This window comes from Gaeumannomyces tritici, assembly GCF_000145635.1.
Source record: "Gaeumannomyces tritici R3-111a-1 unplaced genomic scaffold supercont2.3, whole genome shotgun sequence".
Lineage (NCBI taxonomy): Eukaryota > Fungi > Ascomycota > Sordariomycetes > Magnaporthales > Magnaporthaceae > Gaeumannomyces > Gaeumannomyces tritici.
The window spans coordinates 2,807,950-2,833,974 of NW_008804547.1; the positions used below are offsets into that span (position 1 = coordinate 2,807,950).

The 26,025-nt window shown below is 56.5% G+C and overlaps 10 protein-coding genes across 11 annotated transcripts; 4 read left to right on the plus strand and 6 right to left on the minus strand.

Annotated features, from left to right (window-relative positions):
• Positions 1-26: 26 nt before the first annotated feature.
• Positions 27-7,643, minus strand: GGTG_06066. 2 transcript variants are annotated; one of them, XM_009223880.1, is made up of 7 exons: positions 6,542-7,643; positions 6,381-6,429; positions 5,514-6,305; positions 5,178-5,400; positions 4,976-5,067; positions 2,170-4,841; positions 27-2,093 (listed from the first exon to the last, which is right to left on the minus strand). In XM_009223880.1, exons 3-7 carry the CDS (start codon positions 5,883-5,885, stop codon positions 875-877), a joined length of 4,578 nt encoding a protein of 1,525 aa, XP_009222144.1. In that variant the 5' UTR covers positions 5,886-6,305; positions 6,381-6,429; positions 6,542-7,643; the 3' UTR covers positions 27-874. The 2 variants fall into 2 exon arrangements, with proteins under 2 accessions (XP_009222144.1, XP_009222143.1); XM_009223879.1 differs by lacking the exon at positions 5,178-5,400.
• Positions 7,644-9,450: 1,807 nt separating this feature from the next.
• On the minus strand, positions 9,451-10,885 carry GGTG_06067 (hypothetical protein). The gene is made up of 2 exons (XM_009223881.1): positions 10,390-10,885; positions 9,451-10,309 (listed from the first exon to the last, which is right to left on the minus strand). Exons 1-2 carry the CDS (start codon positions 10,650-10,652, stop codon positions 9,550-9,552), a joined length of 1,023 nt encoding a protein of 340 aa, XP_009222145.1. The 5' UTR covers positions 10,653-10,885; the 3' UTR covers positions 9,451-9,549.
• A 145-nt stretch (positions 10,886-11,030) lies between these two features.
• On the minus strand, positions 11,031-12,685 carry GGTG_06068 (hypothetical protein). Its single transcript, XM_009223882.1, has 2 exons — positions 11,535-12,685; positions 11,031-11,408 (listed from the first exon to the last, which is right to left on the minus strand). Exons 1-2 carry the CDS (start codon positions 12,259-12,261, stop codon positions 11,272-11,274), a joined length of 864 nt encoding a protein of 287 aa, XP_009222146.1. The 5' UTR covers positions 12,262-12,685; the 3' UTR covers positions 11,031-11,271.
• Positions 12,686-12,857: 172 nt separating this feature from the next.
• GGTG_06069 (GTP-binding protein GTR1) lies at positions 12,858-15,547 on the plus strand. The gene is made up of 3 exons (XM_009223883.1): positions 12,858-13,220; positions 13,384-13,948; positions 14,287-15,547. The coding sequence occupies exons 2-3, from the start codon at positions 13,482-13,484 to the stop codon at positions 15,278-15,280; spliced, it is 1,461 nt and encodes a 486-aa protein (XP_009222147.1). The 5' UTR covers positions 12,858-13,220; positions 13,384-13,481; the 3' UTR covers positions 15,281-15,547.
• GGTG_06070 (hypothetical protein) lies at positions 15,349-17,730 on the minus strand. The gene is made up of 3 exons (XM_009223884.1): positions 17,399-17,730; positions 16,940-17,328; positions 15,349-16,869 (listed from the first exon to the last, which is right to left on the minus strand). Exons 1-3 carry the CDS (start codon positions 17,525-17,527, stop codon positions 16,029-16,031), a joined length of 1,359 nt encoding a protein of 452 aa, XP_009222148.1. The 5' UTR covers positions 17,528-17,730; the 3' UTR covers positions 15,349-16,028.
• A 393-nt stretch (positions 17,731-18,123) lies between these two features.
• On the plus strand, positions 18,124-19,276 carry GGTG_06071 (mitochondrial import protein 1). Its single transcript, XM_009223885.1, has 2 exons — positions 18,124-18,642; positions 18,745-19,276. Exons 1-2 carry the CDS (start codon positions 18,370-18,372, stop codon positions 18,850-18,852), a joined length of 381 nt encoding a protein of 126 aa, XP_009222149.1. The 5' UTR covers positions 18,124-18,369; the 3' UTR covers positions 18,853-19,276.
• Positions 19,277-19,402: 126 nt separating this feature from the next.
• Positions 19,403-21,258, plus strand: GGTG_06072 (mitochondrial export translocase Oxa1). The gene is made up of 2 exons (XM_009223886.1): positions 19,403-19,539; positions 19,642-21,258. The coding sequence occupies exons 1-2, from the start codon at positions 19,483-19,485 to the stop codon at positions 21,055-21,057; spliced, it is 1,473 nt and encodes a 490-aa protein (XP_009222150.1). The 5' UTR covers positions 19,403-19,482; the 3' UTR covers positions 21,058-21,258.
• Positions 21,259-21,936: 678 nt separating this feature from the next.
• Positions 21,937-22,600, plus strand: GGTG_06073 (hypothetical protein; the record flags this gene model as incomplete). The annotated part of the gene is made up of 2 exons (XM_009223887.1): positions 21,937-22,176; positions 22,277-22,600. 2 exons carry the CDS (start codon positions 21,937-21,939, stop codon positions 22,598-22,600), a joined length of 564 nt encoding a protein of 187 aa, XP_009222151.1.
• Positions 22,601-23,885: 1,285 nt separating this feature from the next.
• On the minus strand, positions 23,886-24,664 carry GGTG_06074 (hypothetical protein). Its single transcript, XM_009223888.1, has 3 exons — positions 24,433-24,664; positions 24,268-24,359; positions 23,886-24,190 (listed from the first exon to the last, which is right to left on the minus strand). The coding sequence occupies exons 1-3, from the start codon at positions 24,569-24,571 to the stop codon at positions 24,128-24,130; spliced, it is 294 nt and encodes a 97-aa protein (XP_009222152.1). The 5' UTR covers positions 24,572-24,664; the 3' UTR covers positions 23,886-24,127.
• Positions 24,665-25,352: 688 nt separating this feature from the next.
• On the minus strand, positions 25,353-26,025 carry GGTG_06075 (hypothetical protein). Its single transcript, XM_009223889.1, has one exon. The coding sequence runs from the start codon at positions 26,004-26,006 to the stop codon at positions 25,602-25,604; it is 405 nt and encodes a 134-aa protein (XP_009222153.1). The 5' UTR covers positions 26,007-26,025; the 3' UTR covers positions 25,353-25,601.

The window sequence follows — 26,025 nt, forward strand, 5'->3', positions numbered from 1 at the left end:
CCCCCCCCCCNCCCCCCCCCCCCCCCCAGGAATAGGAAGGGCAAGTACCAAGCCACTGAGGAGAGTAGATTCAAAAGGCGCTCCTGTCACGGCCCACGTTCTGATGCACTCCTTTTTTCGTGTCAAGGCCTCTTGATTGTTCTAGATACCCTACCCACAGGTAGCAAGGTAGGCGAGCCTACCAGATGAAAAAGCAACAGCGTGGTCATCCATCAGCCAACACCAGAGTATGCCCGTCAAGCCTCCCGAAACTCTCCATCGACAACGAAGTAGAAAAAAAGCCACAAACCCAGGCAAGCCAAAGTCTCGAAAAAAGCAGAGGGAACAGACCGCCAAGTCTAATGCAAAGATCCTTCGATTCCCATAATTGTACAAGTTGATGATGCGGCCGGGGAAATAAAGAACCAAAAACAACGGCATATAGCGTGAAACCTTCGCAGATGGTAGGCAGCCCGACTGCTATGTCGGTAGTCAGTAGAGTTAGTAGCGCGGGCATCTGTGAAATGGACTGGGTATGATGTGAGCGGGAAGACAACTCCGAACACAGCGCTTCCGAATGAAGGGGGAAAGACAATAATGATGGTAGGAAAAATAATGAAGGAAAACACAGCATCCCCAAGCCGTACTCCCAGTCGCTGCCGCCTGCGTATGGGGCATCAAGAAAAAAAAGAACTCCAACCATTAATCATGCCCCGCGTGCTCTGTAGTATTCCGTATTCAGGGCTTTTTGCTCCAGAACTGCTTGCATAGCACCCCTTTGGTGCTCGGCGACATGTGCATCTTGACGCACAGATAGACAGGGATGAAGAGGCCGATGCCGCTCAACAAGGCGAACAAGGTGGCAGATGAGTCGGAGCGAGCAGCCAGAGTTAGCTCAGTCAGCATCCAGGAGGGCATCCATGCCGTTGCGCTCGCTCTCAAGCGACTCGGGGTTGACTTCCTCGTCTTGGTTGACAAGATCCGTAAACATGCGGTCAACGTCGCCACCTTCTTTCTCTTCGCTGCGGTCTGTGGCCTGGCTGAGTCCAGGCCCAGCACCGCCGCTGCCCCACACGCGCCGCCCGTAAAGTGTTTCTGCCTGGCGCCGGCCGTGCTCGGTACGCCCCAGAATCTCGAGGATCTTGGCCTTCTCGGTCTGGAGCGTCACGTCGTCGATCTGGCCGTTGAGGATACGCTCCTCCAGTTCGTGAGCCGAGGTAGAGGATCCGTGATCTGTCAGGAGAAGTCGAGGGCCAGGCACAGCAGACTCTTGCCCCAGGAAACCCGGGTGTATTGATCCGTTAAGCTCCACGCCGTCTCGTTTTCCGAGCCCAGCACTTGATCCCGACCGCGCGTGTTGATGGTGAGGGCCCTGAGTAGATGGAGAAGTAGAACCTGGGCCGCGAGACGGATGGGCGTGGGAGCTTCCAGACGCCGAGAGCCCTGGCGTCTGGGGTAGCGACGTCGAGCCCGTGTTCCTGTAGAAACCGTGTCCTATGGGGCTCTGAAGAGGCGGCAGGCTTCCCTGGGGACCAGTACCACCAGTGGCGGCGGCTGCCGCAGCAGCGGCCGCTTCCGCGTTGAGAGCTTTGCGCTTCAGGCTGTTGGCCTTCCCCCTCACGCTCTCGGGCAGCTCGTCAGCATCCTCGACTCCGTACTGGTTGAGGAGCCTCTGCAGCTTGGTCGGGCGGGGCTTTCTGGTGCTTTTAGAAACTTCTATCATCGGCGGTGGTTCTGGAGCAACAGGACTCCATTTGTGGAGCTGTCGTCGGAAGAAGTTGGTCTCGAATGCGAGGAGGACTTCGGCACCCTCCAGCTTGCGAAGGTAAAACCTCTCGACCTCAACCTCGGACGACGTGACTAAGAGCTGGTTGCAGTACGGGGCGATGAAAGTCCGAAAGTCTTGAGAATTGTCGATGATCTGCTTGAGCACCCCCTCCTCCTCTGGCTGGAACGGAAGGTCGGGAATGTCGTCGTACCACGCCATGAGGTCTTCGAGGTTCGGACGGGATGCATCCCGCGGAATCGTGACCCGCCAGTCGCATATCGGACATGTGTACTTGTCGTCCTCACGGACTTTGCCGCGCGCAATCTTGAGACATTTGCCGTGGTACCTAGATACATTGGACGTGGGCCCTGTCAGCCGACCCTGTGCGACGTGGAACAAAACTCCTCTGGTCAATTACTCACCACTCGTGACACAACTCGCATTCGATCATCATCCCCGACTCGGGCCGACGGCAGATACAGAAGACCTCGCGGAACCTAGGATCCTCCCAGCGATGCAGCTTCGACTCGGGCGTGTGTTCGCGCGACGACGGCTCGGCGGGAACACGAGGCTTGTCGTGTGTTGTGTCGAAGCACTCGCCGTTCCGCTCCAAAACATATTCCAGGTGGCTTTTGAGAATGTGGAGCGGAGCATTGGTCTTGCCGAATAGCTTCTTTCCCCTCCGCATCCAGTCCTCGTGCTTCTTCTGCTCCTTCTCGAGATCAGTGGTTCCGTGGGGCTTCGTCTGGAGCTCTTCGATCTTCTTCATGATCTCACACACTTCCGAGTACATGGGCCGCCTATCGTAGTCTGGATCGCGGCACCGCAGGTTGAGATCCGCTACTTGACTGAGGGCCTCGCGTTGTTTGTGCAGTATTCGGTCGACTTCGGCGAGAGTGGCCTGTGAGACCGGCAGGGAGTTGGCCGCTGCCTGCTGCGAGAGCGCCTCGAGCTGTGCGTAGTGAATCATCTCATTGTTGATGACCTCCTGAGCCTTGCCTTCCCACGCCTGCCCTGCCGCCATCTGTTCCGTGTAATAGACCATGTGGTCATTGTACGGCCTGATCTCCAGGCGCCTGCCCTCTTCGATGAGCAGTTGCACCTCATCCAACGTGATGTAGGTTCCACGCTGAGCCCGGGCCTTCTTGTTCCACTTAAGCTGGTCCAAGACTCGGGAGAGTTTCTCGACTTCGGGTATATCGACGTTGAAGCTGTGGCCCTCCTCCAGGAGCTCCTCGACTATGGTGATGTCCTGGTTACTCGGAGAATGATCCAGCATATTCCGTGCGTTCTCTTGGAATGTCTTGATGGCGGCTGCTCGGTCCTGGAGCTGAATGACTTCGGGGTAATCGAATCCGATCTGCTCAGCCTCACGCAGTAGCCTATGGATGTTGTCGAGGTTGCGCAGCTCCCTCTCTTTTTGCTCTTGAGCTGAGCTCCCAATCGACTTGCGCTGCCCAGATATCCAGCCACGCTCAGCTTTGCGGCGGTTCTGCTGTTTGCGCACAGTGTAGTTGGTAGCCTCATCGACCCATCGGTTGCAACGCTCCACAAACTCTCTCAGGAGAGGCAGCGATGGGAGGTCGTATGGGATCTTCTCACCCTCGTTGAGCAGAGTCCGCAATGTCTTGAGGGACGGCGTGGTCTCATCGTCAAGAAGCTTGGTGTACTTCTCCTCCCACACTTCGGGTAAGCCGGCTTTGTCTGCAACCTTCCGGTATGTCGCCGAAATGATGTCTTCCGACTTTCGGTAGACCACCATGTGCTGGTCACCACTTAGGCGGTTTTTCTCTGGAGCATCGCAGCACGGCTGGTGTCCAGCGTGCAACAGACAGAGGACCTGCCCGGATTTCAGGCATTTGAATCTGGAGAGGTACGTGTATGCCTTGCAGTAGGCGCATTGATACTCCTCTTCAGGCACATCCTCGTCGTCGACACGAAAAGTCAACGGGCACGACGAGCCCTCGTCGCCGCCGATGGCGCACGTGTGCGGTGAAAGCCCCCTGTGCTTCGCGACGAATTCCTGGCGCTGCGCAAGTTCTCTGGTGTGAATGCGCTCGAGAGCTGGAGCAAGCCACTTGGCGGTTTGGATTGTGAGACCACCAGACGCGATACCCTCGGCCGCTGTCCAGAGAAGCTCGTCGTGTGAGAAGCAAGGCTGCCTCCGGAAGAGCTGCAGTCTCTCAACACCAGCTAGGCCAAATGGTTCCCAATCGCATGGAGCGAAATTGACGGCCTCGTTGAAGTTGAAGCCGTGGTTGAATCCGGCATGATAGGCCTGCGGAAATGTGACGACAAGCTGGCCCGCACGCTGGTCTAGCGCATAGACCCGAACGCCAGCCTTGCGCAGCTGCTCGGGCGGCAAGAGGGTGACGAGCTGGAATAGGAGATCTGGCTGCGTCGCGAACAGCTCAGGGATGGCTTCCTTCATGGCTGCCTCAAACTTCTCCGCATCCTCTCCCGGTATGCCGTACCAGGTCTTGGTGGCCCCGAAGTGTTGATAGTTGGCCGAATAGGAATAGTGGTCCTCATTGTGCCAGCAAAAGGTGGAGAAGATCATGCCGACATAGACCCAGGGCACGGTCATGCCGGAAATGTCGGACTTGATGTATCGGAACAGACTCTCGGGGTGCAGCGGCAGAAGGTTGAGATTCCAGGGGTCGTTAGAGTAAGGGTCGTCCGGGTTCTTCTCGGCCGTGGGGAAGCCGGATCCGTGCGTTGTGCAGTGGATATCGGCACCATACTCGACCTCGACTGTCTCGTCCCTGCTCCCAACCAGCCTCCAAAACTCGCGCTCGACATCATCCTCTGTAACAGGGCGATGGCACTTCAGCTCGGAATCCAGAGGCATCCTATTCTCGAAGTATCCTTGTTTGAAATCCGCGGCCTTTTCTTGGAACTGTTTCAGCGAGTAGAGTCCGCCCTCCTCGAACCCGAAGTTGCCATCGCCGACGAGGCATCGCGGGCAGTTCCATTCGGTCTCGGGCGTCGCCTTCAGCGGCGGGTTGATACAGCTGCCGTGGTATCGAAGGTCACAACTATCGCAGATCACGCATAAGGCGGCGCTGATGGCATTGCCACATGCATTACATTTCTGAGAGGAAGCAGGTTAGTGGCCGACAACCAAGACATGGGGCACAGCGACAGCAGCCGTGCACATGAGCATACATGCACAAACTGCGTCGCCAACGTTGTGCTTGTGTTGTAGGTTGTGGTTGCTGCGCTCACCTCAGTCGCTGGAGTGGAGTCGTCTTTTGGAATCCGGGGCAGAGAGGGTCGAAATAGTGTCATGTGCGACCCAGCCACGGTCGGTACGTTCTCTGCAGGAATGCGCATGCATTAGCCAGTTTGCTCCTCCAATCAGCTCCGAATAGCCCTCGGCAGGCAGCGAAACGGAAGCTCTTGGGTCGAAACCCCTGTAAGTGCATGCCTCGATCCAATCGGCAGCCCGCTCTCCCTAATAGGAGGTTGCTTGGGCTGACGCTGCCATTGCCTACAAGGCCAATGGTCGCAGCAGAAGTGTGCGCGAATAAAAAGGCGAGAAAATGAAAAACCGAGAGCAATAAGCGCAAGGGGAATTGCGAGCCGGGCGTTGGAGGAAGGGAAATGAACACGTGGGAGGGCATTGGGAGCCTTGGAACCGAATGGGTTGCCTAAGATCAGTGAGGATTGATTGCCAACCTCGTGTGCATATTGAGGGAATGGTGGTCTTCCAAGAGTGATGCGACAGTCCAATTGGCAGAATGGTGGAGAAAAAAGTACTCACCCTTTTTGATGCGTTTACTCCTTCGACTGCTCGCATCCGTGTCTTCCTTCTCACCCGCAATCTCGTTCTTGGCGTCCATACTTTCGCAACTGAGCTGTCGTTTGAGTGCATTTGCTGGTCCAAGCCCAGACGGGCGGTACTCCGGTGTGTTCTTCGCAGACGCCAGCGCGCTGCTCGGCTTGGATGGCGTGAATGGCTTTGATTCGGCCGCAGACAGCCTGTTGACACTCGTGAAGCCAGAATTGACCGCAGTGAATCCTCCGGAGTTGATGGCAGTGAAGCCTGATTGCGCCCCTGATGCCGCGCCAGGGGTGGCCGACGAGTCGCCGTCCTGTTCCTTCCCAATAGTCGCCTGAAGCGCGCCCGACGCATGCCTAGCAGGGGAGTCGCCTCTCAGACTCGCGGGGGTGTTTACCGTCGATCGCTTCATCGGGCTCGGGGCCGGGCTAGGGGTGAGCGGGCCTCCATACTCAAGTTCCAACTGCTGGTGCACGCCGGGCCTGGCTGCGCGCAGGTACTCCTCGTACGGACAGAGGAACTTCTGATACGAGTTCTTCAGTGACGTTGAGAGGGACGACATGATCTTCCCGCTGTAGCCCAGATCGCGCCCAATCTCGGCCCATTTTTTTGACTTGCAGACCTTGTCGAAGCCGCCGCGGTTCTCAACCGCTTTCTTCAGCCGATACAAGTCGAGGGGCTTCTTATCGACAAAGGGAAGTCGAATGTTGTCTTTGCCGGTTTGGTTGTGGTACTTGACAAGCGCCTCGACGTAGGTCTTGTTGACTCTAGTGTCTGCAGATAAGCGCGAGGTGGGTGAGTTGCTGGGGGAAGTCGGCAAGGAGCTCCTTGGGGACTTCCGGTACTTACTGCCCTCGACAGAGTTCAGCTCCTGCTTCCGGGTACGGAAGTGGAATTTCTAGAAACACGATAAATGTCAGCGATGAGTCTTCCGGGGTATCGTCCAAACGCGCCGCAAGCGAGTGACGTCCATGCCGTCCCGACGCGCCAGCTTTCCGATGAAACCGTACCTGCGTGTCAATGGCGAATGGGGGATTCCATGTTTCTGGAGGGACGATCTTGCAGATGCCGTATTTCCTGCCCTCCGGCGAGACCTTCCTCATGTACTCCATTGGGTCGTTCCACTCCTCAGCGGTGGGATAGTATGTGGGCGCCTCCTCCAGATCGTGCGGGCGGGTTTTGCGCTTTGGGGGCTCGCGGCTGGCGGTAGGCTGGCCTCTCCTCTCCACCGAGTTGAGATCGAGAGGCGAGCTCGTCATGGAGCTCAGCGTTCGCTGCTGGGGGTTGTTTGGGTGGTAGCCGTTCGAGTTGACGGGGGCTGTGTTCGCTTTCGAGCCGCCGTTCGAGGATCCATGGCTCACGGAGGCATTGACTGCCGGCGAGCCTCGTGCGCTGGCATTCGTACTGGCGCTGCCTCCGCCCGCGGCAGCCGACAGGCTGGCGCCGGCTGATGGAGCTGGCGCCATGGCGCTTTCAACGGGGCGCGAGGCGGCGAGACGCGGGTGTCGGGTTGATGACGGGGGGCGGTTGCGGTGCCGTCAATCAACAGATATCCAGGGCGTGGCCGGGCGCCAGAAGGGCCATTTGATGCGTTATAGCAGGGCGTGAACAGCGGGCTGCATATGCATGCGTTGCATGACCGATAGTGAAGGAGACACGCAAGGCAGCGACAGCCGTGGAAGCGTTCGGGTTTTGCTGGCGGCGGAGAGGCGGACGCGGGTGCGGATGCGGATGCGTGCGCTTTGATGTCGCAGTATCAGAAGCTCGGCGAAGGGATGGAGAGTGAAATATGGGGGTTCAAGTTGGTCGGGGTGGTGGGATCGGCTCGCATGTGTGGACAAGAGCAAAGCATAAATGGGCGGGCGACTCCACAGCTGTGATGTACAAGGTACATGAACCAACCCAAATACTGCCGTCAGAAGTCAAGACTGAGCCGGGGGGACTAGGACGGGTGACAGAGGAGGAAAGTCGCGTGGACGTTCCGGGGTATGAGTGAGGGAGAAAATTTGAAAACGTGCGTTGACGAAAACACGGGCGAATAACCTGGCCCATGCAGCGGACGGGGCTCGCCGACGCAGGGCGAGGGTGAGGGTTGAGTTTTGTTTGGAAACGAGAAACGCAGGAGTGAGGTGTGAGGTGGGAAAAGCTGCCGGGGTGTGCGGGCGGCCGAGAAGGGAGAAGAAGAGTGCGAGATATTGGGGGGATATTGGGGGCAGGAGCGGAACGGAGTCAGGGACGCAACTACCAGGGCAGGTAGGGCAGGTCACTGGTGCTGGCTCGGGTCGGCACAGGTCAGGTCGAACATGGGGCACCGAAGAAACGGACCACATAAAGACGGCCAGGCTGGGACAGTCGAGAATAGGCGTTTTGCGCTGTGGGCGGGAGGCAAGGCAACATTCAATGAATGCCGTCAGAAACCTCCCTTCCTCTTTGGTAAAGGTACCGAGCTAGCGCAGACACGCTCCATCCATGTGGGTGGGTCCGCGATGGGGGGGATCCATCGGTCGGGCACAACGCATTTAAGCAAGTCATGGACCGCACCGCAAACCAACTTCCCCATCTGGGCCTACGGGCCTCGCTCGATACAACGGCCGCTCAGCAGGGCAGCGGGCAGCAGCTTGGCCGCGTCGCGTCTGCAGCCACCACGCAGCTGGGCCAGCCGAGCTGACGTTTTCTATAGCCTTGTGCGACGGCGGATCGAAGGGGCGCTCTGATACTGCCGTGTTCGAGCCCTTCCGCGCAGCAAACACATCGCATTTTAAGGGGCTGTTTGCGACACCGTGCGCTAGTCGGACAGCCCAGGACCGAGGATGTGGGGACATGCCGCGGAGGGAGCAGTGGGAGCAGGACGTCCAATGCCACCTCACTACCCGCTTCCACAAACCTCCTCACGGCGGAAAGGAATTACTACCAAGTCACCTCTGTGGTGTGAATCATGCGTCCACGACGTGACCGGCTGACAAGTTTGCAAGTGACCCGACACGCATGGACATGGGTCCAACCCACTACGACTAATGAGAGCAAAACTCGAGGCGCGAACACATCATTGGGATATATTACCCAACAGCCACCCTTAGGCCCTATCGATTTGTTCCGGCTGTCCTCGTTGCTTGGCTACGCCCTCCAGTCTGCGTGATACTCTCCTTCATGTTGGTTTGATATTGAACGTCGCCGCCGAATGTGCGAGAGACCCATTGTGTGTGTGTGTGTGTGTGTGTGTGTGTGTGAAGCTAAGACAAGTGCGAGTGGGTCAAAAGACAGGGTGTGGAAGCTAGAGAAAAAGGGAGAGAAGCGAGAATTTGCTCCTAAGATTTGTTTACATGTCCATTAAAAAAGACTCCTCCCTATTATGTGTGGTATGGACTCATTTTGCACATGCGGTGAGGGAAAGCTGCGTCACATTGAAGAGTGTATAAAGGATAAATGATGCTGGATGTCGCTCCGATGATGACAGGCAACCTGGACAAAATGAGGAAGGAGTGCGCGAGCGAAGGAAGGGGAAGCTAGCCCCCGGAGATTCGCACGCACGCCTCTGCGCATCGCCGAAAAAGGTCGGGGGAGGCTGCCGACAAAAGCGGACTGGCACCAGGCTCGGCATCAGATATTGGCAGAGACCAGCGACAGGGATCTCGCAGCGGCGCCCAATCACTGGTCGCTTGACGTTTAGGACGGCCCCGCCCACCCAGCGCGGGGCGATGACATTGGCAAGCTGACCTCAGCTGCATGGAAGAGAAGCGGAGCTTGGGACCGATAAGATTTTGCCTCATCGCACATCACCCGCGTTTGGCCAGCCACACCAGTTTTGCTGCACAACAAGGCCAACTTGACCACTGCAACGTGACTCCAGCAAATCGTCTGGAAGCTTGAAATATGTATCACTTGGTATATGTCTCCCAGGTCAAACATGAGGGCCCCCGCACGCGAATTTCTTCAAGGGGTCACCGACCTCTCCATGGGCGGGATCCAAAGTAGACTGAACTCTCAACTCAATAGATTACCAAGTCATACAAGTTAGTCGCTATGATTTTACTTTCCGGCGCTTGACTTTCAGAAGCTTATCTACATCCGCTGAGGCTCTGGTCCGTAGAGTGAGCTCTTTCATCATATCACACCACTTGACAGGGCCCTGGCACCTCGGGCACGACCCCTGAACTGGAAGAACCTCGGCATCGCCTTGTGTGCCGAGAATGTGCCGACTCCAGCAAGAGATGTGCCCAACACCCTCGCAGCCCTCGTTTGTGCAGATCGCCAGTAATCCCTTGCCGGGCTCCTGTGGCTCTTTGCAAACTACGCAGTTACCCTCGCGCTCAAACTCAAATACGGAACGCCCCTTCGCCACGTAAGCTTTCAGCGAGGAATAATCGAGGGGCAGCGCGTGGATCCCCCACGGGCTTGCTATCGCCTCCTCTTCTTCTCCCGACCCTGTCACGTCGTCTTCCAAAATCGGCGTCTTCGCTGCCGTCGCCGTCGTTGTGTTCCCGCTCCCTGGCGTGGGGCCAAAGTCTGTCACGACCTCAAGATTCCCCTCCCCTGGAGCCGCACTGCTTGAGACGAGATTCTTGCTCCATGCTCTATAGACTTCGGGAGCAAAGCAATGTAGCTTCAACGGCCACCTGGCAAAGCTGGGCACTCGGAGAAGAATGTCCACGTTCGAGATGATGGAGGCTAGGCAAGGCACCGGTCTCCTTGGAATACCGTTGCGCTTCTTTCCTTTGCCTTTGCTTATACGCTCGTCGGCCGGAATGTGGAGGGTCATATGGGGGTTGGTGAGAGCCCATCTGGGAGCACATCGCAAATGTGAGCAACCAGATTGCCGAGCCACCTTGGGAGGGCAGAGGGAGGAAGTTTAGTAACATACTCGAACTTGAGTGCCGCAACCATGCTAGGAAACCCAGAGACAAGCCCGATCATCTCCCAAGGCCTAAGCTTGGCCCGCGACGTCTTGGCAGCACCGCCCGGCGCATGGCCGTTGTGCTGCTTCAGCCGCCGCGGAGGATTCGGGGTCGAGCCTATGTAGAACGATGCGCGGCGGATGGTGGATCGAAGGATATACACCGTATAAAGGGCCGGTATAGGCTTTGAGTTGGTTGCCATGCCGTTGGTAGCCGCGCTGTTGGTCATGTCGTTGGTCACCAAAGCAGCATTCTAGCTCACGATATCTTGCCCGGACGAGCTAGGGCGGAACGCGGCCAAGAGACGCGTAAAACAGCGCGGTCGCAAGAGCGAGCATTGATAAGAAAGACGCTTGCCTTGCCGATTCTCTGGGTGCGTTTGCGGGGTGTTCTTGAAGGCGTCATCAGGCTTCCACATGCTCGTTGTCAACGCGCCATGAGTTTAAGTGGGTCCATTGTCAGGGGTGGCTGACCAGATCGCCCATGCCAACAATCCCTGACACCCGAGACCATTGAAAGTTGCGGCGATTTGCCCCACTGTCGGAAAGAAGCGTTGGTTGCCGTGTGGGCCATGCCAAAACCGACGACCTGAGGCAGGAGCGAGGATCGAATTCAATTCACAAATGGATTTGCGACAGATCCTGTTCCCTTCAGCTCATTGTCTCAGCCTGGCAGTCTCGCCATCAAATCAAACCCCGCCTTGGTATTATGAATATCATTAAACCACACCTGGCAATCTATCTTGGGAACTCCAACCCGAAGAGCACAGCTAGGGAGCCTGCAATCCCATCGCCTGTCCTGACAGAGGCACGGACAGGTTGAAAAGCTTGACGCCCCGGTTGCGAGACTCAGGAGAACAACCAACACGCGACAACGTTCAACGCAATGACGCCAACCAGAGAGATACTGGGGGTGTTTTGTTCAGCTGCATTGGGGCTCGATCCGCCTGCTGTTGGTGTTGTGGTTGGATCTTGACGTCCAGACCCTGGCGGGCGTCAGCAGCTGAAGAGGAAATTACGTGCCAGTCGGCCATCCAGACCTGCCCTGGTCACAGGGCCTGAAGCAACGCCCTGGAATGATGACTGTTATCGGAGTCTTTTCGAAGGCTTACCTGGTGACGTGCAGGCTCCGTTCGTTGTCGGAGCTGCCCTTTTGGCGACAGTGCAGTTGCCAACCGGATCGGCAAACTGATCCCCGGTCTTATCCACGTTGGGCCCCGGATCTGGGATCACAGGGTTGATGTCCTCGATTGTTGAACACCCGTTGTTGAGGTTAGCCACGAACGGGGCAGGACGATCCTTAAACGCGACCTTTTCTCCACAGCCGCCACCGCCGGTGATCTCGACTGCGGCGCAGTTCATGTAGAACTCGCGGAAGCCGATTCGGTTGAGCCAGGTCCAGGCAAAAACTGCCTGACCTGATGGCGCGTCCAGCGGTATCTGGAACTTGAAGGGAGAAGGGCCCATCCCGGGACACCCCCCCATCCAGGTGTGGATGACGGTGAAGGTCTTGCCGCCGTCATAGGACAGTGAGCCTTGGCAGCTGCCGCCACCGTGAGGGGCGCTCCCGTTGATAACCATCTCGTACGTACTTCCCGCCTGCCATTTGGCCACGCTGGCGCCCGATGGCGTCCCGAGGAGCTTGTGATGACCTCTGCACGGGAAGTCGGTACCGTTTGCGTGCGGGTCGAGTGGGGAGGACATGGCGTAGTCTATGTCCTTTGGCTGTGTGATGGAGTTGTCAAAGCCGCCCAGTGCTGGTGGCTTTTCCATATACATGTGTGCCTGGCTGCCGGTCAGGGCCGTGACGGCCCATAGGCAGAAGATGGTGGCTTGCATAGCTGCCCCAACCGATGAAGTCGCCGTGAGAGACTAGACTTCCTGGGCTTGAGACTTGTCGCGCGAGGCGAGCTTCTTGTAGAAAAGCCATGGCTAGTGCGGTTGGTGGTAGCGCCTCAGCCGCACAGCTGTGCCAACCCTCTGGTGAGCACCTGTTGCAGTAGAACGGAACGGGGCGGCGCCCACGGGCAAGCCCCAAGAAGCCCCCCGTCGTCGCTTCATGCCAATCGGTGGAAGCCAGCGCACAACGCCCCCTTTTTTCGGGCTCCCAAGGCTCAAGCCTGCCCGCGCTGCCCACTTGTGTTCGCCATTTCCACGTCACCGCTTATGGTTTACGGCCCTGCAGGCCCTGCCCTACCCATGCTGACGACCGCAGAATTCTCCCAGCCTGCCCTACGGACCTGGCTAGCGGATGACCTGGCGCTGTCTGCCTGGCACGGCGGCGAGATTGTACTCCGTAAGCTTGGATTGAGGGGGCTATTGGTCCCATCCATGTCAGCATGCAGGATTTTGTGTCCACAAGCAGCATTGGACCATCACATGCATGGCCGCATATCTCTGGCCCAGAACCCCAGGCCTGCACGTGGCGAGCACAACGTGAATTCGACATAGGTCTGAGAACGGAATGTCTTTTCGAGCATGCCGCTTGCACGCAAGATTGGGGTATATTTCTCTGTGGACAGTTACCTTCCAATCCCTGGGCCTTCCTATTTGCTCCTTCAGCTACCTTATGGAGCAATGGTCCTTACGTCGGCAAGCTGTGTCATATCATTTCCTAAGAACACTTTTGCATGTAGTGACTTTTCTGCACCATTTCCTTCTACTGCGTGCTGGAGTACTACATATTGGGGGAGTCCGAGTGTGAGATTCCACAACAGTTCGTATTTTCCAACAACCGAAGACAAGATGCCACTCTGGCTCCCTCACACCACACCGCCTGCTTAAGGTTGTGCTCGATGGTGAGTTTATTTCCTATGCATAAGAACTTCGACTCTTAACATACCTTTTAGCATGGTGTCGTGGTTGATTCCGGCGCCTATAGATGGCAGTCTCCGTAAACATACGTTCGAGCGAGTTAGCCCTGGCTGATAAAGACACACGAGCTAATCCATGGGCTTGTAGTTCGGCTTGAAATATTGCGAGTTTACACAGCCGCGTACTTCGGAACCTCCGAACCGGCTATTGCTGTGCCACACACTACTGTGTTCACTGCGCCACAGATGCGACTATCCCCGCAACGAGTGGGCCCGCGCGCCAACACGGCCTTCTTGGACAGCACAAGAACAGGAGGCTCTGGACGCGGCGCCAGAGCAGCCGAGGATCCGACGCCGAGACGGACGCTTTCCGAGAAGCAGGGCCCGGGCATTGATATTACGGACACGACCAACCGATTCTATAAAAAAAAGGTCAATCGGAACCAGCAGCAGCAGCAGCAACAGCAGCTCGCGTCGCCTCATCAGATCCTCGCGCCGGCTGTTGCCGCTGCCGCCGCCTCCACCGCCGCCGACATGGCCTCCGTCGCGGCGTCGTCGTCGGTCGCGGGCGGCCTGGCGGCTCGCGTCCCCGAGCCCAAGAGCCAGAAGCTCAAGAAGAAGAAGATCCTGCTCATGGGCAAGAGCGGGTCGGGAAAGTCCAGCATGCGGTCAATCATCTTCAGCAATTACCTGGCCAAGGACACGCGGAGACTGTGAGTTTGTTGCCGGCGCGCAGTGCCGCTTACTTATCTCGATTCGGGCCCCGGGAGAGGTCGACACAAATCTCCATCCTGCAACTGCACCTTGTCCTTGAGAATCTGCTGTTCCCTCATAATATCGTCGCCTGAGGTGCTATTTTCCATCAATTGTGATGTGCCTTTCATCTATTTGGTTACTTAATCCTGGCTGCTTCCGTCACGCTTCCTCACATCCGCCATCCTTGAGATGAATGAACATGTTGAGCCAACCTCTCCATCCTTACAACCATGAGCAGTCTCGACGTAAATCTTCCTATCTTAAAACCAAACTGCATACGCTAACCATGCGTCAGCGGCGCTACTATTGATATCGACCTGTCTCACGTCAAGTTCCTGGGCAACCTGCAGCTGAACCTTTGGGACTGTGGCGGGCAGGAGGCATTTATGGAGAACTACCTGTCGCAGCAACGCCAGCACGTCTTCAACCATGTCGGCGTCATGATATACGTCTTCGACATCGAGTCGCGCGACGTCGACCGCGACATGGCCACCTACGTCACCATCCTCTCGGGCCTGATGCAGTACTCGCCCTCGGCCAAGATCTTCGTCCTCATCCACAAGATGGACCTGATCCCCAACCAGACCAAGGAGGCCGTCTTCGTCGAGCGCGTCGCCCTCATCCGCCAGCGCACCGCCGAGTATATCGCCAGCGCGGGCGTCGTCCTGCCCCAGCCGCACCACCCGGGTGGCTCGGGCGGGCTCGACCTGACGCCCTTCGCCACCAGCATCTGGGACCAGTCGCTCTACAAGGCCTGGTCCGAGATCATCCACGACCTGATCCCCAGCCTCTCGCTCATCGAGGAGCACCTCGAGAAGCTGGGTCGCCTGATCCAGGCCGAGGAGATCCAGCTGTTCGAGCGCACCTCGTTCCTGGTCGTGTCCTCGTGGGTCTCCGAGATCGGGTCCATGAACCCGTTCCAGGACCGCCAGGAGCGCCTCAGCAACATCCTCAAGGCCTACAAGTCGTCCCTGTCAAAGTACACGGGCACGCCCCGCAACTCGGAGCAGTTCAAGGACTTTGAGCTCAAGGTCGGCACCCGCTTCAGCCTCTTCATCACAAAGTTCACCACAAACACCTATATCCTCTGCTGCCTCCCGCCCGGTGAGGCCCTCTACAACTCGGCCAAGATGAACGTCAAGATCGCCGCCCGCCTCTTCGAGGGCCTCGACAACCCCGCCGCCGCTTCCGCCGCCACTCCCAAGGCCTCCGTCACCGCCGCTGCCGGGGCGGGCGCCGGTGGCAACACTGACTCCTCGGCTGCGGGCGCTATCGGGGCCGAAGCTTGAGTATTTTGACATCATCTCGCTCGGATAACTTGCTCGGGTCAAATAACGCGCATCCATTTGCATTTATTGTGCTTATTTTGAAACAGAGGGAAAATGGCAGACCTTTAACCCAATGTATACTTTACGGACCTAGGGATTTTCTGATACCCACTTGCTTGGCTTCTGATGGATGTACAAGCCGCACTTCCAATATGGATGCGATTCTGGCAGCCTTGTGTGCCACTCACTTGCAATGGAAGACACATAATTGTGACTTTTCGTGAAGCGTTCGATGCCTCTCCACATGCCGAGTGACACACCGATATTAAGTAGAGCACGCGATAGAGTCTGGGTGACCACCGTAACTACCCGCGGATCAGAATATTTTACATCTTGATGCCCCGTGTAGAACATCTTTCATGTGTTCTATCGACTCTTCAAGTACACCTAGACACATAGTTCCCATCGTATCTAGTGGGTAACACAGCATTCCTCACTAACAACCCCACGTATCTATCGTCCATTTTGTTATTTTGAGCAGTAAGTCATAAGAAGGCTCTAATACCCCAATGACGTAGAACTTCTGGCACAGAACGCCTCGACACCTGCTGTCCCTACCTACCCAGCAGGCGTCATTGAACATGCTGATAAGCAAAGAACAGACTTTCGGCTAGGAAGGATGTGCTGTGTATCTGCAAGGTATCATTTGGTGTTCCAAGAGAAGTAGACGTGGATGTGAAGCCGGACAGCCTGGAAGTCACCGGCGTCCTTAGACCCACTTGACAACCGCCGTGCCGCCCCTCTTGAACTCATCCATCTCCCCCAGCGCAGCGCTGTGGTCGATATGCTCCTTGTTGGGGAAAGTGGTGGCAAGAACCCAGTTGCGGGATCGGGTTTCGGGGCTTGTCTGTTGCACAAACCCGTAGACATCGCCGATGGTCTGGACTGTGTTGAATCGAGCAGGGACCCTGGTGCCGTTGGGAAGCTGTATGCGGATGGTCACAATAGGCTGAGATTCGTCCACGCCGCTTGGCACGGAAGCAGCCCCGGTTGCTGTGGCTGTGGCGCTGCGGGTTGACGTCTGGGAAGCGATTGTCGAATCGATGGATGAAGAACCATCGCCGGGAACAGGGCTCCCAAGTCGTCTGCCCGCAGCAGCGAACGGGTGAACCAGGCGCCACTTTTCGTTGGGGTGGGCATGGATGTCCGCTTCAGCCATTTCATGATGCTTGAGCCTTAGAATTCTCTTCAGTTCATGCAACAGCTCTTCTGGGGCGTCTTTGGTGTTTCCATCGTTGCCATCTTGCCCCGATTGTTGTTCTACCCAGCTCTTGAGGAATTGGAAGATCATGCGATGCTGGGCATCATCGCTATCACTTCTGTGGAGAGGTCCGTCATTGAGACTGAATCCGTTCTCCCACACGTGAATTGTGGATCGGCCACGCGGCTGGTCGGGCTCGTGCCGGCCAACACGCTGGATTGGGTTGCCGTGAAGGCTTGGGACTTGTCGCGACGGGACGCCTTCGCCACCCAGGGTTTGGCCCGAGCCACTGAAGTGGCCGGGTTGTGGGGGTCCGGCTGCGGCAAAGGGTTCTGATCGTGTAGCAGCGCTATTAATCGGGTGTTAGAACCGGCACAAAACGAAGACAAAGAATGGGGTGGAAGGAGATGAGCACATACCGTTGAGCATTTTGCATCGGTCGCCTGGCGGCATTGTCCGAGGCACCGCGGTCCTGGACCGCCAGCCCCGACTTCTCTCCTCCCGCAAAGAGGTCCCCTCGAGAGCCCTCATCGTGATGATTCTCGACCTCTGCTTCCTTGTTGTTCTTGAGGTCACCCATGGTCTTCACGTTCACGGGATTGCCTTGCGCCTGTCTGCGCGGCTGCGAGCGTGAGCTGCTGCCCTCGGCGTATGGGGCTGGGCGGCTAGCAGCGCTCTGGCTTTTGGCCACATCCTCGTTTCCCTCGCTTGGTGTGTCATCTCGCGCCGGGGAGAGCTGCTGGCCCCCAAAGTAGGCGTCGAGAGCGGAGTTCATGTTCCAGGCATACCTGCTCAGAATCTTCCTGGCCTACGAAGTCAACTGTCAGTAACTCCAGAAATAGTGAATCTAGCCAGTTACCAAACTGGCCGCAACATACCGTCTCTTCTGACACCGTCTCTTCTTGCTGTTTGGTGGTCTCGATGAATTCATCAATCATCTCTTGAGAGTTGGCCGGTGGCGCCTTCGTTCCAGACGGTGCGTCGTCTTGTGCTACTTCGGGATCCATCGTGGCAACGGAGACAGAGTCCGAATGATCAGCCGCGCGTGCGCAACACGTTGAGGTGAGATGGAGTAGTTGGTCTTGTTTCCGAGTCGAGGGTGATTGGAGCGAAGGGGTCGTTATTGGATGGGATAGAAAAACAGCAGACCCGCCAGCAGTTTGGAGGGCTTCCGTGATGTAGGTTTGTTTGTTTGTTCTTCGGCCCCAGGTAGGCAGCTCCTCAGTGACGACAAACGGTGGGGTGCCCCTCCAGACGGCAGGTGCGATTATGTCATAAACAGTCGAGTTTCGTATTAAGCACTGTGCCTCGGAGTTTTGACTGTGCCAAAACATTGGAACCTACAATAGCTAGCACTAATAGGTGGATACTCTGGCTGTATGGTTATACTACCAGACTCGCGATGCGTACGGTCGATATATGAATACAGTTGTTAGTTGGGTGTTGTTATCTTGGTGATGTTGTTTGGCCTACTTTGGGGCCTTTAATGCAAAAGCGCCAGCATGATGGAACACGCACTGTGGCTCATGCGCCCTTGATGGTGGGCGCCTGGCCCAAGCTTCCGGGCCAGGTCTGGGGCGACCTGCCCGGCCGGTGCATGGAGGAACCGAACCGCATGGAACCGAATGACGGTACTTTGGGCCGATAGCATCCAAGCACGCATCCTGAACACGCATCGCCAACATCCTACAACCGCAGTCGCTGGCTGGCTAGAGACTATCCTCCTTGAGCAATTCCTCGGGCTCAAGACCGCTGGAGGGCGACCACCGAATTTTCCGTTTGGCACTGTTCGCCCGATTTCGCTGTTCTCCTGGGCGCATTTGCGGATAGACTCGACCAAGCCCCCACGATGGCCTCCGACGACCGCTCAAACCACCTAGCCGAGTCTGGCGTGACAATACGGTCCGACAGCGAGCAGTACTCAGGCGGAGAAGATATTTCCACCTCGCCCCCTTCATCCTCATCCCCCGCCATCATACTTTACCAACCCCCAACCGTCTGGTCTCTTCTCCGGGGCGCCGCCATAAACCTGCTGCTGCCTTTCGTCAACGGCGTGATGCTGGGATTTGGCGAGCTTTTCGCCCACGAGGCGGCTTTCAGACTTGGCTGGAGCGGCACTAGGGTACGTCACAGGGGAGGCAGGATGAAGGAAGCTTCGGCGGCAGGGATAGGCCTAGGCGCCTGGCAAATATCGAGACGGAAGGCTAATATCCGCGCGCTCTAGATCTTTCCTCTTTCTCGGAGGTCAAGACACCCCGCCGGTCCTGGAATCGAAGTTATAGACAGACCGCGACCATCAACAGGACTCCAGGACCTGACAAGCCTGGAATGATTGGATACGCCCGGTCCTCTTCATTGCCCCAAGGTATTCCAAAGGCAGCATAGCTAGCATCGCCCTGGTGGATTTGGACCATGGAATGATGGACTGGCTCTCCCTAAGAGCAACGGCCATTTGAGGCTCGGCTCTTAGTAATCCGTGGCACGTAGAGATCTGCGTTGGTCTCCATCAAGCCTGCATGTGTTTAAACAGAGCCGGCTCGGTGGGCAACTGTTCGTCCGAGGTGTGCCTAGCTTTGTGTAAAAGTCTCCAAATACCATCTAGGCGAGTTGAGTTGGAAAGAGAAAAGATAGCCTAAAAGTTAGGTTAGATTTTATGGAGGTTGATGTATCCGTCTATGTGAGGGTCTTGGTGTTGTTATAACACCCATTCAAAGGCTGTTTGCTGTCAGGTTTACTCTCTCCATGTGCCATGCGAGGGGCGGGTTTGTCGTGGAGTTGGCGTGGGGTGGCGCACAGACCATTCGAACATGCCTCCCGCCCGGGATCGCTTGACCCACTTAAAAATCCAATTGACCATTACAGAGCGTCTTCAGTAACTTGTTTGAAGATTCTGATTGTGTTGCTCTAGGAGGGAGGAGCAGGTTGTGTGTGGCGCTGTCCAAAGACAAGAATTTATCTGGAGATGCTACCAAGCAGAGGACTTTCAAGATGCCTAGCCCGGCAAAGATTTGATTCCAAGGTGAGATCGGTCAGCGTGTGCCAACTTCGTCTAGCTACCACCTGGGAATAGCGTCCTTCTGAGGCCGGTACTGACATTGGGCGAACGCGCCGTCACTCACAGTTTCTGACGGGGTCCTCGCAACACCTAAGGTCAGCCAATGGGGCCAGGCAATTCGGAACTACCCTGCGCAACAATGGCACCATCCGATTCTCACAGACGGCCGGCCTGGTCGGGGGAGCGAGGAGGACAGTGGTCGCGGTTCGAGGAGCCGCTGGAGCCGGGACCGTGGGAATGCTTGCCCATGGCAAGATATCCCCGATCGTCTCTGCCACGCAGGTGCGGAATGCCTCGACAGCGCCGCAGTCTCCCGCCGCGGGCTCTCCCGAGGCCACCCCCACCTCTCTCCCCGATCCCGCCCCGGTCGACACTAGCAGCCTAGACAACCTCTTCGAGGGCTCGCGCCTCCTTGATATGCACGACCACATAGGCTATTTCAAGGAGCTGGGACTTGAGTTTGGCTGGGGTCCGACGTCTATGGTACAATGGACGTTGGAGCACATCCATGTCTATACCGGCTTGCCTTGGTGGGCCTCGATCGCCACCTTTGCCGTCGGGCTGAGGCTTCTCGTTCTGAAACCCGTCTGGACTGCCTACATCCACTCCAACAAAATGCAGATCCTGCGCAAAGATCCTAAACACGCGGCCGACTACGCCGAGATGCAACGCCTGTTCACGTCGACCGAACCCAACAAGAACATGCTCCTTGCCCAAGTTCGGCAGAGGATCTCGATCGCCCAAAAAACAGCCGGCGTTAGTGTCATGAAGACGATGCTGCCCATGCTACAAGTACCCATCGGCTTTGGCGCCTTCCGTTTCCTCAACAATGCCTCAAAACTCCCCGTGCCTAGCTTCGAAACGGGTGGAGTGCTCTGGTTCACGGACCTGACCGCCGCAGACCCCTACTACGTGCTCCCCATGGTCTCGACAAGTCTTGTGCTTTACATGTTCCGCACCCTACAGACGAACGGAACAATGGATCCCGGCCAAGCTCCTCTACTGAAGATGATGCAGTATATCCTAACGCCAATCACATTCCTGGCAACACTCAAACTCAATGCTGGCGTCCAGATATACCTTGCTCTCTCCAGCTTCCTTCAGATCGTTCAGACCCAGATTCAGAACCAGCCCGCAATGCGCAAGAGAGCTGGTCTTCCGCCACTTGGCGCACCGATCGCCAGTGCCAGCACCCCAAAGATCAAATGGGAGGCACCCCGCATAATCAACACGACTGCTGTCGTTGACAGTGAGGGTGAGGGTGAGGGTACCAGTTCCAAGAGCCCCATTGCCGACTTCAAGGACGCCTGGAAGGGCACACGCGAGAAGATCAAGACCTTCACCGGGGATGGTGTGGCAAAAAAGGCGGCTGCTGCCGCCGAAGAGTACGAGCAGAGGAGGCGAGATGAAGAGGAGGAGAAGTTCCTCGCACGGCGGGACGAGGCGCAGCGCAGGGGCAGACGGCCTCGCCGCAGTGAGTGAGGGAAAGAAGCAACGCGAAAACAGCAAAAAGGGAGACGAGACAACAAGATGAAGTTGCGCTTGTATGACTGCATTGACCTGTACTGATATTGAGGGAAATAATTGCCTGCTAAATTCCGGATCCCAGAAATTACCTTGTCTGCATCTATCACTGCCCTGTCCTCGAGACATAGCCTTGCTCTGTTTCCTGAATCCACAGCGGCCCGGCCTTTTGAGCCAAAGAAACCGGGTGCTACCGGACCGATCCGCATAGCCGCCCGACCCCTGGTTGGGGTCGTGTCGTGTTGGTGCATGTGGTAGGTCGGGGTCCGCAGAGGCTGCCAACAACCACATCCTGCCTACCCAATGGCCATCTGTCGCGTGCCTCTTGCCGCTTAGCATTGCTGCCTGGGCTCTGATCCCCTCGCATTGATATTGCCAGCACGCAGGCCTGTAATCTGGTCCCTGGTCCTCATCTTCTGGTCAGTCCCCTGCGGGCAATTTTCTATCCCAACATATCAAAATCTACAGCAACATATACCTACTCACTTCCTCATGGGTTCTGATGCCAACACTCAAGTAACCAGCGAATCCAGCAGTGGCAGCGGCGCCCAATTATGCGAGAGATGCCGCCGGGGCCTCAATTTCGGTGACGAAGCCGCGGGCGGCCGCAACTCTACCTCGGAAAAGGGCGAGAGACCAGTACCTCGTACTACCAGGGACAAAAAAGCTTGGAAGATACCACACGTGGCAGTATCTCCTGACAGAGAAAGAGCCTCCGCATGATAATCAGCTTTTGGTCAAAGACTACCCCCACATTTTCTACAACCGGCACTCTCGGCCCATGGACCGCGACACTGCAGCTTCTGTAGCCTCATCCGCAGAGAGCTTCTATCAAGGATGGTGAAAGAAGATGCCGAGTTTCAGAATATCCTTGCGACGGCGGAGAATGGGGTTAATATGTCGTTCGGGTCCTTTCATCGGATAAGGGGCCTCTTGCCGATATGGGTAATTGCAAGGCGGAGAGTGCTTACAAGGGAGACTTATATCTTTACATTACTCTTACTCCTGAAGGAAAGGTCTACACCGATGGTGGCGGCCTCACATTTCATACCGACCCTTGTCAAAGTCATAGCGGAGGTACGCCCTTTGAAGCCTTTGCCTCCTCTCCCGCTTCATGACCCTGTTGAAATAAGTCGCTGACACTGTCATAAAATATGCCGCGGACTCACTATTGCAGTGGTTGGGGCTAGAGCCGAGTTTCATCGGCCCAGCTCGCTTTAGCGCAGAGGTCGCGCGTTGTGCCAGGAAGAAGATACAAGACCCGGTTGGAAAGCAATTTGCCACTGGGATCTTCTGCCCAAAGAGGCTCATCGAAGCTCAAAGCCATCCAGCAAAACTTGTCATCACGGAAAATAATCCGGATATCACGGCCCCCGTCTACGCCGCCTTAAGCTACTGCTGGGGAACCCCAAAGGATGCGCAAGGCCAGTTGAAAACAACGAGGGAGGCCATATGTGAACGCACGCATGTCATCCACGACTATCAAATGACAGCGACTTGAAAGACGCCATTACAGCCACCCGAGCCCTATTTATCCCTTACCTCTGGATAGATGCCTTATGCATCCTTCAAGGCGACAATGAAGATGCTCAACAAGATTGGGAGAGCCAATCTGTGCTTATGACCTCCATTTTTGCCCACACCTAGGTCACCCTCGGCGCCTTCTTGTCATCCACCTGCCCAGATAATTGAGGTTGTGTAAAGATGGAGGGGAGGATGTGGCAAGGAAGGAGGATGGACAGGGGACAGAAGATAGACTAGCAGCGGAAGCGCGATCTTTTGGTGTCGAACGGTATCTGCGGTGGTACCCCTCTTCCATTCCATTCTCGATTGTTGCCTAGATAACCTCGAAGGTCCGCGGCCGCTGGTTCCCAAATTATGGCAGCGGGAGGTGGCCAGCCCATGGAATCGACCCAGATATCTCTACGCCCGTAACCGCTGCCATAGCTTTGATCTTATTGGCTGTCCACGGAAGGATCCTGCAGAGTCAACTGCCAACAGCGCCTCCGCTACTCTGCTCCAGTTCATGTTATTTGCTGGGCGTGATTTTCTGCTGACCATTCGTTGTCGCCGTTCGCTCCTGATACCTTTGCTGCCTGTTGTGTTCTAATCCCCTCAATCCCTATGCTTTCCGGCTCGTCACTGCTGCTCCCCCTCTTCTTTCAGCCATGGCTTCCATCTTCCATCATGATCTCCCTCATCCCTTACTTTCCACTCCCATCCACTGCCGCCTTTCTTTTCCTGACTGATCGTTAACCAGATATCCATCTTGTGACCTATTGTACCGGCAGTCAATGTGCAGCCTGTGGGTGGTCGGCCTACGGCCAAAGGGCACGAACCAGTTCGGGGAGGTAGCTCCCGGCGGGCGTCTGAGAATAACAGGCAGAGCGGCTCCGTTTCCTTCCGATCTGCGCTTCGCTCGCAATCATGCGGTCAAGTATAGGGACGGGTATCATTGGTATTCCAAGACTGGGGGGGAGCCTGACAGCAAGGGCGATTGGGAATGGGCTTTTGACTGGCGGCCGGGTGTGGAAAAGGTGCTTCCTCGCGGTGAGCTGAAGATGGGTTTGACAGGCTATCGTCATTCTAAGGGTGGAATAGGGGCTATGGTCGGCTTGATCATACACCCGGTGGAAGGTGTCTGGCCTGGAGTTTGCTACGTTAGAGTAAGGTCGTTTTGCTGTGCGGGCGGGCGGTTATGCGGCCCGCCCCGATGGCCCGTTGCCTAGGAAGGTCCATGTGCACTGCCTGTTTGGATTTTCGCTCAGAGGGAGACAAGGAAAGCATGCAATTACTACTGAAAGGGGTTTGATGGCTCTTTTTTTATAATGCAGCAAGTAGATAAACAGGGCCGAGGTTCAACCCCGAGTAGCCAGATACCAAGGGGGGGGGGGTGAAGAAACTTTTCAGCTGTGCAAGGCAGGCGGCCTTGTGGGCAGTGGCCGAAAGTTGAAAAAAAGAATAGCAGCAAAATGGAAGTAGAAAAATTCCACCAATTCCATCCCCTCCCAGGCTTTGTGCAAATTTCTCAGGGACCGATGTAGTCGGAGCAGAGATGGATGCTCATACCAGTATCGGGATTGGTGTAGCCCTGGATACACAGGGAGCAAAAGATCAGAGCCCAAATTCCTTCAGAGGATCACCCTTGGCAGTGGAGATGGTACTCACGATGCTTTGACAGCAGCCCTGGGACCTATACGGTGGGCCGGCATTGCATTCCCAAGTTGGGTTTTCGGCTCCCATCTGATGTGCTGGGATGCCTGGACGTATTGGTGACCATGTCAGTATCTAGTCTTCCTACCGCGAGTCACGATTTTGCAGTGGTAGGCTGACAGTTGAGGGCAACCTGGCCATCCTTTCCCATGCAGCAGACCGGCTTGAAACCGTTCTCGGTCACCCCAGGGCAGGAAAACGCCGACACTGAGCAGAGCAGAGAGGCCAAAGAGGCGAGGGCGATGGTGTAGCGAAGCATTGTGTCTTGCTATTTCCTGGCAATTGATGGTGTTGGTTGCTCGGCACGGAGAGATTAGTAGGCGAGTTCGTCCATGCAGTTCTCCCCGAAACAAGCTGGAGAAATCGACCATAGGCCTATTTATACACACATGCTCCCACCCATCATGCGCTGCTTACCTGGGTACCCATTCCGACTAATCTTTCTTGACAGACGTGTGTCGCCCCTGGGGTAAGACGGGCTGAAGGAGGCAAGACCAACAAAGGAAACACACGTCGCTCGAAAGGAGCCCGCTAGTCTGGATTTCCGGATACCGTAGCCACCACCTACGTCGTGCACGAGAGCTGCATCCAATGGCATGTTCAGGTACCTCCCTTTCGAGTCCTTCGTATCCAGCTGATCGGCAGTGATCGGCCGGCACAATGGAATGCTTAACTGGGTGACCGGTCCCATGACACGACGGAGATGGGCAAGGCTGGCAATCTGAACTAGCCCGTACTCTCGGGAAGAAGGCCATCAGAACTACACGGGCAGGTCGGTTTACCTGCTACCTTGTAGATGGCGTCCAGGTGGAAGCGAGCAAGACGACACTGTGGCCAGAAGCAACAGCTGAGCAGGTGTCTCTCTGTCACGATCTCGTACTGTTTCGCCGGTTTCCCCTTCAATTAATGGCCGAGATGGTGATGTTACGCATACCCTCAACTTGCCTGGATGGGCTATTTGATGATTGCCACGAATGACTCCCGACGTGGGCCTCCAGCTAGCAGAAGCCATTTCGCCCTAAAGTTGACGGGAGTACGAGCGGGAACTGAAACATAGGATACTCGATAGTCTCACAAACTCTTTAGGTGTGCCCTAATGACGCGTCCATTGTCTAGACCAAACTCCAAAATAGACTCGGGACTGGTCCGTCGCAAGCTTTCCCCGGAACGCCGTGCAACCCACAATAATAACCAGCCATGTTGCGGCCCCAAAACGACAAAGGAAAGAATAGAGACAAAAAAGAAAAAAAGGTATCATGATAGGTTGTTCAAACTTTGCCCAATCCCATTTACCTGGCCGCCACCCTCCTCGACGAACCCTCACGCGCCGTCGTCGAGCTCGGCTTGCGCGCCGACGCCCTCGCGCCCGAGGCGGTGCTCTTGGAACTTTTGGAGCTCTTGGAGCTCTTCCCGCCAGTCGAGCCGGGCCTTGACGACTTGTCCGAGCTGTGCTTCTTCGTCTTTGGCTGCGGCGGCGGCGGTGGCTTCTGCAGCTGCCGCTGCTGCTGCTGCGGGGATTGCGGCTGGTCCCCGTTCGCCCACGTCGAAACCATGGCCACGGCCGGCGACTGCGCCACCCAGTCCGCCCGCCTGCCACCACCGCCGACGCCGCCGCCGCCGCTCCCGTCCTCCCGGACCATCTGCGGCGTCCACTGCTGCTGACCCACGGGCGGCGTCGTCCCGCGGCCCTCCATCTCGCGCCGCCACGCCTCG

Coding starts and splice junctions, on each gene's coding strand:
- GGTG_06075 (XM_009223889.1), bottom strand. CDS start 26,006: ATGGAGGGCCGCGGGACGACGCCGCCCGTGGGTCAGCAGCAGTGGACG.
- GGTG_06072 (XM_009223886.1), top strand. CDS start 19,483: ATGCTACCAAGCAGAGGACTTTCAAGATGCCTAGCCCGGCAAAGATTT. Junction 19,540..19,641: donor GGCAAAGATTTGATTCCAAG/GTGAGATCGGTC, acceptor CGTCACTCACAG/TTTCTGACGGGGTCCTCGCA.
- GGTG_06070 (XM_009223884.1), bottom strand. CDS start 17,527: ATGGATCCCGAAGTAGCACAAGACGACGCACCGTCTGGAACGAAGGCG. Junction 17,329..17,398: donor AGACGGTGTCAGAAGAGACG/GTATGTTGCGGC, acceptor TTGACTTCGTAG/GCCAGGAAGATTCTGAGCAG. Junction 16,870..16,939: donor CCGATGCAAAATGCTCAACG/GTATGTGCTCAT, acceptor CCCGATTAATAG/CGCTGCTACACGATCAGAAC.
- GGTG_06067 (XM_009223881.1), bottom strand. CDS start 10,652: ATGACCAACAGCGCGGCTACCAACGGCATGGCAACCAACTCAAAGCCT. Junction 10,310..10,389: donor GTTGCGGCACTCAAGTTCGA/GTATGTTACTAA, acceptor ATGTGCTCCCAG/ATGGGCTCTCACCAACCCCC.
- GGTG_06068 (XM_009223882.1), bottom strand. CDS start 12,261: ATGCAAGCCACCATCTTCTGCCTATGGGCCGTCACGGCCCTGACCGGC. Junction 11,409..11,534: donor CGGAGCCTGCACGTCACCAG/GTAAGCCTTCGA, acceptor GACGCCCGCCAG/GGTCTGGACGTCAAGATCCA.
- GGTG_06069 (XM_009223883.1), top strand. CDS start 13,482: ATGCGACTATCCCCGCAACGAGTGGGCCCGCGCGCCAACACGGCCTTC. Junction 13,949..14,286: donor GCCAAGGACACGCGGAGACT/GTGAGTTTGTTG, acceptor ACCATGCGTCAG/CGGCGCTACTATTGATATCG.
- GGTG_06066 (XM_009223879.1), bottom strand. CDS start 6,997: ATGGCGCCAGCTCCATCAGCCGGCGCCAGCCTGTCGGCTGCCGCGGGC. Junction 6,430..6,541: donor CATTCGCCATTGACACGCAG/GTACGGTTTCAT, acceptor TCGTGTTTCTAG/AAATTCCACTTCCGTACCCG. Junction 6,306..6,380: donor GCTGAACTCTGTCGAGGGCA/GTAAGTACCGGA, acceptor GCTTATCTGCAG/ACACTAGAGTCAACAAGACC.
- GGTG_06071 (XM_009223885.1), top strand. CDS start 18,370: ATGGCCTCCGACGACCGCTCAAACCACCTAGCCGAGTCTGGCGTGACA. Junction 18,643..18,744: donor TTGGCTGGAGCGGCACTAGG/GTACGTCACAGG, acceptor CGCGCGCTCTAG/ATCTTTCCTCTTTCTCGGAG.
- GGTG_06074 (XM_009223888.1), bottom strand. CDS start 24,571: ATGCTTCGCTACACCATCGCCCTCGCCTCTTTGGCCTCTCTGCTCTGC. Junction 24,360..24,432: donor TGGCCAGGTTGCCCTCAACT/GTCAGCCTACCA, acceptor CAATACGTCCAG/GCATCCCAGCACATCAGATG. Junction 24,191..24,267: donor AGGGCTGCTGTCAAAGCATC/GTGAGTACCATC, acceptor CTGTGTATCCAG/GGCTACACCAATCCCGATAC.